At 37.6% G+C, this 12232-nt stretch overlaps 2 protein-coding genes across 2 annotated transcripts; both read right to left on the bottom strand.

Annotated features, from left to right (window-relative positions):
• Window positions 1–126: 126 nt before the first annotated feature.
• aqp10b (aquaporin 10b) lies at window positions 127–4809 on the bottom strand. Its single transcript, XM_032580997.1, has 6 exons — window positions 4688–4809; window positions 4190–4316; window positions 3336–3473; window positions 2515–2633; window positions 854–1071; window positions 127–770 (listed from the first exon to the last, which is right to left on the bottom strand). Exons 1-6 carry the CDS (start codon window positions 4772–4774, stop codon window positions 572–574), a joined length of 888 nt encoding a protein of 295 aa, XP_032436888.1. The 5' UTR covers window positions 4775–4809; the 3' UTR covers window positions 127–571.
• A 1347-nt stretch (window positions 4810–6156) lies between these two features.
• On the bottom strand, window positions 6157–11950 carry hax1 (HCLS1 associated protein X-1). Its single transcript, XM_032581152.1, has 7 exons — window positions 11765–11950; window positions 10566–10816; window positions 8049–8221; window positions 7915–7972; window positions 7702–7835; window positions 6521–6641; window positions 6157–6446 (listed from the first exon to the last, which is right to left on the bottom strand). The coding sequence occupies exons 1-7, from the start codon at window positions 11827–11829 to the stop codon at window positions 6373–6375; spliced, it is 876 nt and encodes a 291-aa protein (XP_032437043.1). The 5' UTR covers window positions 11830–11950; the 3' UTR covers window positions 6157–6372.
• Between the last annotated feature and the right edge of the window lie 282 nt (window positions 11951–12232).

Raw genomic sequence — 12232 nt, 5'->3', positions numbered from 1 at the left:
TTTCTTTGGAAATCAGATCTGTGAATTACTTCACATCCAAGTTTAAAGAGCTCTTGTTCCAAGGTAGAAAACTGACAACTACATTTTTATGGCCCACAAGAATATATCTCGATTAGTTCACATCTTTCTTGGCTGACCAGAGCTACGCTGCGTCAGTCAGTAATAAATCTGAACGAACAAAGATCATGTGGGGTTCCTCAAGGCTCAATTCTTGGCCCACTTTCTCCATTATCTCAACGCTCAAATTAGAAAGTAATATCAGACTGAACTACTTCAGATATGCTCAACACTGTCTGTGTTCAAATCCCGCTGGTTTCCCAGACCCCATCTAGAATGTGACATAGATCTCATATCCTTGTTCTGATGCAGTTTTTGGATTTCATTAAAGTTCAGAACTAAACTGTTTCAGACTCTTAGGCTACTCAGAAATGACAAATTAGGTTTATGACCATCATTAAATAGCTGTAAAGGTTCTTCCAAGGTATTCTAGCGTGTTTGCCTGATAACAGACTTCCTCAGTCAGATCCTTCAGTAGATCAGCTTTAGTCTTTGGTAAAGCACAATTTGACAGCTATGCAGACTTTCTGTTGCTTGGTCCCATTCCCTCCAGCTCCAGAGACTTTCCCTCGGTGGTTTCTTGACATGAAGGCTGATCCTCCGGAGAGAGGGATGCATGGTGGACTTCAACCAGCAGCTCATAGATCAAAGTTCCTACCAAACCGCCGATGCAGGGAGCGACTAACGGGACCCACCACCAACCACGTCCAGCCCTGTAACACAAATATTAGGTAAGGATGAGGGTTAACATTTGGGAGGACGTTTTGGAAATAATGGGGGGGTGAGAAAAACTAACTTGAAAACGTCATCTCCCCAGCCAGCGATGTAAGTGAAGAAGCGTGGTCCAAAATCTCTGGCCGGGTTCAGGGCGTATCCGCTGTTTGAGCCCATGGAGACGCCGATAACCAGGACCGAGGCTCCAGCCAGGAGGGGCTGAAGATAGTCGGGTATGGATGTGTTCCTCTGGTCCCCTGTAGCCAGGACACACAGCAGCAGAGCAGCGGTGCCGATCACCTGCGAAGCATCCAGTGGGTTAAACTTAAATAACGCTTCCATGCGTTTGCCCGGGTCTGTTCAAGGATGTTTCTCCATTAATTCTTTATTAGATTACAATTAGTTCCTATCAATAGACTTATAATAATAACGTCTGCTTAAACTTTCTTTAGGTGTTGTAATTCGCCCGCCATCCAACAGTGGGCGCCGATGGTCATACTTTAAGCGGAGCCGTTGATACAGAAACAAACATGGCGGCTTTTCCAGAAAGCCGCCGGAGTCTGGTATTGAATATAAAATGTACTTCATGCCTCTCTTTTGAAGTATTAACACCTGATACGGTCGTTAAGTTATGACTTTAATAATGCTCATTTAACCTAGCTATGTGAAAAACAGCATTAACTTAACCAAAAATTACTGATGTGGTACAAAGATGAGGATATGACGTCAGAAAAGCGGAGGGCAGCCATTATTTGCATAGAATTTTCACAAGGAAAGACTCTTAATAAGCCAGCAATATGCGTTTACATCTGATTTTATCATTAGTTTGGAATCTATGTGATTGCTTTTATTTTACATCGTTTTCCATCCTACAAAAAAGAAAAAAAATATCCTTCCTTTTATTGCAATATTTTATGTTTATCTTTACTTTGAATCCAAAAAACAGTAATAAAATGGTGGTTCTTTAAAAATTACAACAAATTTCTTAGCGTAAATATGACATTTGAGGTTGTAAATTAGTTTTTTTATTTGTATTTTTTATAGTACTAAATAGCTCTTTAGGTTATAATGCCTATTCTATTTGTTGGAGGTGTGGACTTTATTGAAGTTTAAATTTTACTTAGTGTTATCTAAAAGGTTGCAGATCTCTACCCTAATCTTATTTCGGGCCAATTTCCTACCCTGTGCCACCCTGGTTGGATTTGATCTGTTCACCTAATCTGTTCTTTCCTAAGTTGTGAAATACTAAATCCTTTAACTACAGGGTGGGCCATAAGTTTCAATACATATAAAAAATAAACATTTAATATTGGACAACCGTTTTTATTTATATAATGTTTTGTCTTCATCGGTGGTCTTACGTCGTGGACCGCTTCGCGGTTGGTCTGCAACATTTACAGTTTTCTGAAACTTGCAAGTAAGTTTTGCCACAGTGTCGTGTGTGATGCTCGTTCCATGTTTTCTGTTAAAGTTTCGTGCAACCATGCGACTGGTTTCCAATCCAGCCATCAGTATAATTTCAATTCTTTGCTCTTTTGTCAAATGCATCTTCTTGGGTATCTGGAATATTTAAAAAAATATACATTTTACATTCTCCTATGTATGGAAACTTATGGCCCACCCTGTATTTTAGCTTAAGTTAGGGAACGTTACAGGTCATTGCTTTGGCAGTTCTTGGCTGTGTTGCTGCAGTTAAATATGAATTTCTCATGTCTTCCAGATAAAACAGTAACTATATCTGACCTGGTCCAAGAAGCCTCCCCCCAAACTGAGGTATTCAGCTGGATAAGTGCTGAATATTCCTGCTGTAGCTGTTTGACCCGTCACCGTCAGCTGACCCCCGCTGTAACTCTGGATGGCGTCTGCGAACATTTTATTCAGACTCAGTCTTTATACATAGTCGTGAGCAACATGGACTTAAAATTTGTAAGGTTTTTATGGCATCAGTAGGGTTGGGCGAAAAAATGTCAACTTTATATTTTATATATCAAATTCAATCTCCAATTTTATTAACATTTTCTCACTTTTTTAAAGAAATTAGAAGTGACAGAAAATATTTTCAAAAACTGGCTTTTATTTCAATCATCTCTAATGTGAATTTACCTGAAATCAAATTTCAAAAATAATTAGAAGCTGTAAAACACACTTGTCAAACAAGATGGTAATTCTTGGGCGCGCTGACATCACATATGGGAACCAAAGAAGTCAATTGTTGGAAAAAAACAACGAAAAAAGAAAATCCAGATTTTTGTAAAAGTAAATATTCAAAAACAAAACAACTTTTTAATTGATTTACCACCAGCCTTAAACAACACTGGGCTTTATTTGAAGTGTTCAGCCAGTAAATATATGGAAGAAATGTTTTCACATCTTAATGATGTGAAGATTTATTTAGAATGATTTCCATGAATGAATGTAGAAATTCAGAGCAGCAGGATCTGCTTTTAATAATAACTAAAAGTTTATGAATTACTTTCACAAAGTCCGAAATAGTATGGAGGACTAATAGTGCTTGTACATGGTGCGCCCAACCCAGCGATTTAATGTTTTGCATGTGGACTCACCGTAGTACTGCAGACTAACTGTGGCTGCACCCAGAAAGGCTCCAAGCACTTGGAAGAAGGTATATAAAGGAAGTTTCACCCATGGGTGTCTGCCCAAAACGCACAAACTCAGCGTAACTGCAGGATTCAGGTGAGCCCCTTTGAAAATAAAGAAATAATCTGATTTACTAAAGCACATTCTGCATCTGTCAGACCAAACAGGTTTCAGCTAATTAAATGTCAGAGTGTTTCAAAGTTAAAATAAATGGTGTTTTAATGTATATTCTTTATTATATAAATCCTGTAGGCAGGAAAGCTTGAGTATTCATATTGTACTTTGATTTATAAGCAGTAACTAGTTACGTTTACTCAGTTACATTTACTTGAGTAACTTTTTGGAAAAAATGTAAGAGTACTTTTTACTCTTAAATTAAAGTATCGCTACTCTTACTTATATTTCTGGATGCTCTACTCACTGTGAGTAACTTCACTGAATGATGAACAAAAATGTTTTACAAACTCCTGCAGCTTTTGTTAAAGTTTTATAATGAAAGAAATGGATTTGGAAAAAATATTTCTATTTAGTAATTATGTTATATGTATAAATTAGTTACAGTTTGACCTATAAAATACCTAAATTTCCACATAGCTTCATGTTTTGTTCTGTCTGATGACGTAATTAAATTACTGATGTTCTGATCTGTTACTCAGTGCTAGAGTAAACTTTATACCGAATACATTTTTATGACTAGTTTTCACTCTTACTTGAGTAAATGTTTTGGGTACTCTGCCCTCATCTGCATCTTCTGTTATTTGTGCATTCTTCCAGTCAAATAAATGAAATGAAAGCAAACTGTTATCTCAAAGAATCTTACCTGAGACTCCACGGGACACGAAGACCCCGAATGTTACCCCCAAAGCAAAGCCAAGGTTGATCGAAAGATACTGGCCATTTTTTTCTTGAGACGTCGTCACCTGTGCAACGGTGCCACAACCAAACAACTGCAAACACACAGAGACTTTTCTCAGCACTGCAGGAGGAGTCAAAAATGTCCACGAATGAGCTGTGCAGAGTAGAAACGAGTTTCTATTTTAAGCAGATGGGTAGAAACATTAAGATCGGACACAAGCTCTCGGTTTTTATGGACTTCACTTCTGATAAACCTGCTTTATGGTCTGTGCTGTAAATGTTTATTGCTCTGAAAGGAGAGACACTAATTAGGGGTAAAACAACATTAACATTAACACATCTCGTCTCTCAAACTGTCCCTGCGTTTGTTTGTTTCTAAAAAAAAAAAAAAAAAAAAGGGGGCAAAGTTAAACTTTTCTGCAACACGAAGCAGTTTAGCGTTTCATTCATGAGTTTTACTCACAATCAGGATGTAAACTCCGAGGCATTCGGCCAGGCTTTCCCTGACCAGAGGGTTTCTGATCTGGCACCTCCTCAGCAGCCTCTCCATCCTGCAGACGCCCTCTGACCCCAGGTGAGCTCTCTGAGACGCTGCGGGCAGGTGTGTGTGATCTGCACAGCTCTGCTCCTTCTGCCTCACTGAGCACAGTTTGCCCTCTGATGCTGGACTTCAGGGCTTACGTCACAGGGTTTATTGCAAGGCTGAGGTGGGGTTTTTTTCAGCAGAAGATTATTTTATATGACATTCTGAGAGCAGAATCAAAGCAGCAGGGAGGATTTACTGGATCTCTGAGCTAAAGCTGATAGAAATTAGTTGATTTCAGCTCCTTTCTGATTGGTTATTTCCACACTGATTCAATTTCTTCCCCTTTTTTTTAAATAAAAAACCCATTAAACTGTTGGTATTACTGTTAAAATATTTTATAATGTGTTGGACAGTAACTTTGAAATACTGTAATTCCACCTAAATACATTGCGGTCAAAAATATTTATTTATTTAGCTTTGCGATTTTTAACCTTCCCGTATACAGAAAACAAAAACGTAACGCTGAAAAAAAAACAAACAAAAAAAGTAGATATCTGTTTTTAGACATAGCTAATACAGAAATAGATGTAATTCCACCTAAATACATTCATTTAAAAATATTCATTCATTTATTTGTGGTTGGTAATTTTTAACCATAATATGACTGCATCTTTTATATATATCTTTTATAGACATCATATATATATATATATAAGAAACAGAAGAAACTCTTCTGTTTATTTTCTAAATAAACAGGAATTCCACATGTAGACAAACTCATAAAAAAATAAACAATCATAATCAAACATTTTTTTTAATTTAAAGACTGACAAATTGTTTTAACTCAAATAATTATTCCACATTTGAATCTAACTGAAGCGCAATTATTTTTAATCTTCATCCTGACCTTCAGTTTTTTAAATAAATGATTCTCTCTTGATTTAATTGTTTTAATTTCAAATCACTTTTGTATTCAAGGAAGGTTTGAAGGAGTTTATTATAAGGTTTGTACATAATTCATTTTTTCACATTATTTCCATGGTATACATTTATTTAAAATGTTTTTATTAAAATGTCAACTGCTTAGAATGAGTCACATGTACCCAACTTCACTTTTTGGCTTATTCTACAAAAAAGAGCTTCTTTTTTTTTTTGTCCCACTTTCCCAGATTTGAAAGTTTAAGAACAAAGAATAAAGTTCAACACAATAAATAATATCCGTTATTGGAAAACCCGTCTCCAAACTTCCAAATGCTTAAATATCAAACGATTAAAATACAAACTGAAGTTTAAATTCTTCCTTAAGATTTTGTATTTCAAATGTCTTTTATTCCAGACTGCATCATTTTATGAAAGAAGAGGAAGAGTTTAATGCTGGTGAAATAAAAACACAAATAATATCAAAGTCGTGTAAATATATTAAGTCTTTATTTGATTCTTTTTCACATTTCTTCCATTCACTCTGCCTTTTTTTTTACAAAAATAAAACATTTAACTGGACTGTTTGTTCTTGATGCGACTAGTTTTTAATTTCCTGTTTAAACCAAAGACTTTGTGTCAAACACATGTTCTCCCTTTAAAACCAAAAAAACCAAACAGAGGACGATACTTTAGTTTATTTCTTATTTAAATCCTCCGAAGAACCGAGAGAATAACGAGTCGTCATCCCGCAGATCTGAGAAACGATTCGAATCTCCTGGAAAAAACAAAACAGAGCTGCTGTTTATTCATTCATTTAGTCCAATGAACCCAGCCTGGAGCACGGCTGACCTGGGAGTACCGGTCCGGTCTGGCGGTCCGGTCCATCCGGCCTGTCCGGACCTCCTGAGCGGGTCACGGTGGTCTTCTGGTTGCCGTGTCCGTCTCTGACCGTTCGCCGCTCCTCTACAGTCTGAGGAAAGCAGGAGAACATTTACACCCATCCTCTGGTTTTATTCCATTTTTAAAACTATATTTTATATTTTATGAAATATAATACAGAGAAGTATTTTCTTTCCAACCGTCGTGTTGGAAATAAAATGTTACTTGAACATGAAACATAAAGTCCACTTTTAAACAAGTATAAGAATGAATTTTAACAGTCTAGTGTCATTTCACTCCATATGAAAACAGTTAAGCTTATTGTTATTTATTACAGCTGTAAAATTTAATTTCACGTAAATGTTTAAATGGCTTTGTAACTTCTTTTTTTTTTTAGCTGATTTGTTGCTTTTTGAAGTTTTTCAGCTGTCAGAGGATTTATTTAAATTATTTATTATTTCTGCAGGTCAGGTAGCCATCAGGTCTGTGGGATTGAGTTCAGCTTTCTAAAAACAAACGGCGTAATCCCAGTTAATTCATGATTTAACAGATGCTTTGTCACATAGAGCCAGGTCGGTTTGGATAGATTTTTTTTCTCTAATGAATGAATTCATCATTTTAAAATGTGTTTGACGTTCTGAAACATTTACGACTCATAGAAAAAACAAAAATAGATAAAGTCCGCGGAAAGCAGAAACGCTTTTTTGCAGCATAGATAATCCCAAATCCCAAATTTCAAATCCCATTCTTCTCTCCGAACTCAAAGTAGCACAGTGGACTTTTAGGTGATTTTTAAGCAGAAATATAAAAGTTTACAATGAATTTCATGCAATTCTTCAAATTAGTGGAGCTTTAAAGATGCAAGTTGCGAAAAACTTTTGAAAAAAAAAAATTTGAAAATGCAAAAATAAATAAAGTCTGGAAATAGAAAAATTTTTCCATATATATTCTCACCTGGACAATGCTCAATTTAATTTATTCGTTTCTAAAATTATGTTAGAATCATTAGAAAAGAACATTATTATAATTAAATAACGGAACAAATAAGTGTAAAAAAATTTTATATTAATAGAAAATGTGAATAAGTACACACCTTTTTTTTTTTTTAAAGTATGCATATTTTGATGGAAGAACGTTTAGAAAGAGCTCACCCCGTCGGGTTTCACCACCTTGGTGACGACGACGGACTGGAAGAAAGACCGGCTCTGGGGTTCGCTCGGGTTCTGACCGACAGGCGGAGTCAGGATCTGATCCAAGCCGCCTGACGACACGGCAGAGTCCAGATCTGGACGGAAAAATTGGCAAAAAATTAAAAATAAAACAAATAAAAAAACGACACAATCCAAGTCAAAGACATCCCCTACCTCTGTCTTCTTTAGCCTCTGGAGTTCTCTGTGACGCCTCACCCCAGAAATCATTGAACTATTTGGAGACAATAAGAAAATCTCAGAGACTTGGTTGAATGTGAGCTGAAAAAGCAGTGAAGTCTGTCATGTACCTTAGAAAAAGGGCTCCTGCCATCAAAAGGCGGCGACTCAAACGAAGGTCGGTGCTCCAGCTGCGGCCGGCGGACGTCGCCGTCGGGTGATTTGAGCATAAAGTCTCTGAGAGGATTCCCGCTGCTCTCTGATCTGCCCTGAGGTGGAGACGGAGGCAGGATTCTGGGAACGCCTGAAATATAAAACGGAGAAGAAGAAAAAAGTTTATTTGTATTTCTTAAAGGCTATAAAAGGTAATATGGTGGACAAGATGGACCTGCAGAGGACAGTGAGATGAGATGGAAATAAAACGCAGGATTTACCCTGTAAAACTAGCTAAGCCTGGCGGGAGGGCAGTCATCCAGTGGCTTTCCGTGTTTTCAGGTTAAAAATGTTTAAAGTTGAGAGGAAATATGAAAATATCACTAAGTAATTATGTGCTAAATGGAAGACATTATCAACAATACCTAAACACCAACTATAAAGTCTTAAAACCCCCTACAATAAATAAAACAAGCAAAGCTAAGCCTGGTGGAGGTCCTAGTAAAACCTGGTGGCCCGCCAGGCTTATAATACACTGAGGGGAAAACCCTGAAAACGTCTTAAAGCGTCACTGACTCGATAAAACCACTTAGATGATTTTAAAAAGATGAACTATTCTGCTTTCATTCTGGTTACACAAAACATTCAATAATAAATATTCCTCTGGGTTCAAGCGCCGGCACCTTCCTGTGATGTAATCAGGGTAACTCAAACCGTAAACAACTAAGACTCAATACACAGAAGTGGAGAAGTTGTGAGAGATTTCAGCAAAGATTTGAGTGATTTATCTTAAGTTTTGGAGGAAGAAACCAGATGGAGTGATGAAGAGGGAGCTGGATCTACTGAAGGACTGCAACTCTTATTTATGGACCTTACCACAGGGGCCGCTTTTCATTGGCTGATGCCCATTCTACGTGGTCACGTGCGTGGCCGTCTCACAAACACACTTAGCCAAGTACTGTGTACTGTATCTGACATACACTAAAGATTTTATTTTAGCAGAAAAGGCTTTGGACTAAACTGTTAATCGTGTTAGCCACTCTAGCTAAAAGTACAGTGCATCAAGCCTAGGCACACTCAAACATTTGCCAACAAACCACAGGAATCACCCACTAATTTCAAAAGTAACCTACAAAACGATGAATGCCCCACTTATCCAGCCTTGCAAGAACAATATTCATTAGTGATCTTGTCCACAGATATATTTATGTAGAGGGTGTGTGGATCTGCCGTTTTCCTCATCGAGCAAAAGCATTTTGCTGTGACGTGCACAATGTTGGAGGCATCGTGTGACTCAAACACCTTGATCTCACCCAAAAAAGATGACATGAACTGGTTAGTTCCTGTGTCCATTGTAGCAGCTGATATATTGTGAAAATCCGGCAGAAATGATGCATTAATCGAGTCAGAAATACACTGCAGAGAATCAGTCGAAGTGGAAGACGCCATGTTTACATAGAAACAACGCGCCGCGAGGCTTTGTTTGTGAGACTTGCGACCACGTGGGATTTTCTAGGTCGGTTGTGGACGGAGCTTGGTAAGGTCCATTGAGCCGTAATGTTCAGGAAGCAACGATGACTCCAACATTTCTGTGATTTGGACATCTGTCGCCTCCAAATCACAGATCTATGAATATCATAGTTATTTCTAATTAATTAAAATAATCCAGTTACTTTCAAGTGACATGGTTCAAGTTCTGCATATGAATTTTCTAATCATCGTGTTCCTCCTATTTCCACATCTTCAGTTTGATTTTTCTACTTCTGATAACTGCACAGTATTTCTGTTATATTCTTGTTTAGAGGGATTATCAGTCAATGGCACCAAATTTTGCTTGATTTTGTAAGTTTGGGGGAAACGCTGGTTGACCTTTGATTACCTCTGCAAACAGTTTTTAATATCTTTAAAATGATAACAGCGACACAAATTAAAATTTTTGCTGTACAAACTTTTCTGCAGGGAAAGAAGAATGAGGATACAGTCTGAAATACAGCTGTGGAAAAAATTAAGAGACCACTGCAAAATGATCAGTTTCTCTGATTTTACTCTTTATATTAATATGTTTGAGTGAAATGAACATTTTCCTTTTATTCTCTGAACTACTGACATGCCTCTGAAACTTCAAGAAATTGTTTTTTATTTATTTGCAGAAAATGAGAAATGGTCAAAATAACCAAAGTGATTCAGTGCTTTCAGACCTCAAATAATGCAAAGGAAACAAGTTCATATTCATTTAGAAACAACAATACTAATGTTTTAACTCAGGAAAAGTTCAGAAATCAATATTTCTGATTTCTGATTTGGTGGAATAACCAGGAGGTTTTCAATGGGGTTCAGTGCAGTGGACTCTTCATTGTTTCCAGAGCTGTATGTTTCAGACATTTCTCATTGGGAGACTCTGAGGCAGAGCAGGAATCCGTCGTCTGAAGACGTTTCCCAGAAAGACCTCACAAGCCAGAGCCCAGGTAACAGACATGTTGGCTCTGTTTTCGTACCAAAGTGTCCCGATTCCGGATGTCCCTCCCAGCGGCCCAGCTGGGAGAAGATCTCCTCCATCTCCCTGAGGACGTGACCGAACACGGCCGGCTCCTGGAACCTCATCCCGTCTGGACCCAAGCTAAAGCCAAACCTCCAGGCTCTGTCCAACGGGTCCTGCTGGTCCCTTCTGAATCCATCGTAGTAGAATCCTTCTTCCTCATCGTCCTCGTCGTCATCATCATGAGTCATTGCATCAAAGAAGGGGTCCCTAAAATAAAGAGATTAATGTTCCTGCAGCTGCTACTGAGCAACAAGTTCATGCTATTTGTTAGGGTGGAGATCAAACACTTTTTAATTTGAACTAAGTACCCATAAATAAATAGTAACCTAAAGTTCACTTACAAATATACCACCACAACATTTTACAAGAGCAAAAAGTCCTTAAAACAGACATGTTTGTTTATTGTGACTTGACCTTCTCAGCTTATATCATTTATTTTGTTTCTATTAGTGGTTTTTACATCGCAACTGTCCTGCAGAATGACTCTTGTTATTAAAAGAAAGCAATTAAAAAACTACTTAAGTGTTGATCTTTGCATGATTTTTCTTTTGAATGGATTTGGCCTCTCCAAGCAGTAGTCACTTGTGCATCAGTTTTTTTCTTCCACTAAATTTTCCAGCATTATCTTGGCTCTTTTTTTCTGTTAAGAGCCCGCACAGAGCTTTTGTGTCTCGCCCTGCCTATCATTAGTACAGTGACGGAACTAATTAATTAATATAATAAAATTAATTTATTAAAATGTTATTTGTTTTGTACTGATCCAAGAAATTTTCTGAAAGTATTTAGATTTATTGAAATGTACTGCAGAATACAGACAATTACTCTTTTTTTTTCTGGCTCAGATGAGGCTTACATTTCTGATTTAAAATATTTAAGTCCTTTTCTGATCAGAAGCCACTGCCAGCTGCTCACTGGGGGCTGTGAACCTCTAAAGGTCAGGACCTAGAACCGCCCCTGGCACCGACCGATTAGGAGTGACCTCATGAATCTTGAGCTAAAATGAGCAGCAGCCCAGTTAGATGAGGGACCCCTGTTGTTTTCCTGGCAGAAATAAAACCACTAATCTTGTCCTGGACGGAGCTGGCTGGTTACCTAACAGCGGCTAACTTCTACTTTCTGATTTAGTTTTTAAAAAACAAAAAAAAACAAACTGACCTTCTTCCTCGGAAGTGTCCTCCCGGGACCCCGAAGAACCCGCGGAATAAATCAAAAACACTCATTTGCTCACAGCTCAAGCAGGAAGTTGTTAAATCATAACTAGAAATGTGAACTACGACCGTGAAAAGAAGCGCTTAGTGCTTCTACAAATGTCAACAGAGACGTAAAGCGCTCTGGAATGTTCCGCACGCATGACGCAATATGTCGCAAAGAGAGCGTTACCGTAAAGACGGTAAAACACGTGCACTTTACTACAACGAGTCCGCATAATTTAATAATCAGGATAATTACTCCAGCAGTAATGATGTGACTGAAATGTATACCGACACAGCCACTAGTTATTCCAATACAACACTCTTTAGTTACGAGTTGGAATTTGTAGATAAAAATGCATTCAGATTAATTTACGGCGTCAATATTTCCCTGAAAAGAAAGGTATTAAAATAGCTAACATATTTATAAAGT

This window comes from Xiphophorus hellerii, chromosome 13 (assembly GCF_003331165.1).
Source record: "Xiphophorus hellerii strain 12219 chromosome 13, Xiphophorus_hellerii-4.1, whole genome shotgun sequence".
Taxonomy (NCBI): domain Eukaryota; kingdom Metazoa; phylum Chordata; class Actinopteri; order Cyprinodontiformes; family Poeciliidae; genus Xiphophorus; species Xiphophorus hellerii.
The sequence above is the reverse complement of the archived record's forward strand: the minus strand, read 5'-3'. Positions and strand labels throughout refer to the sequence as shown.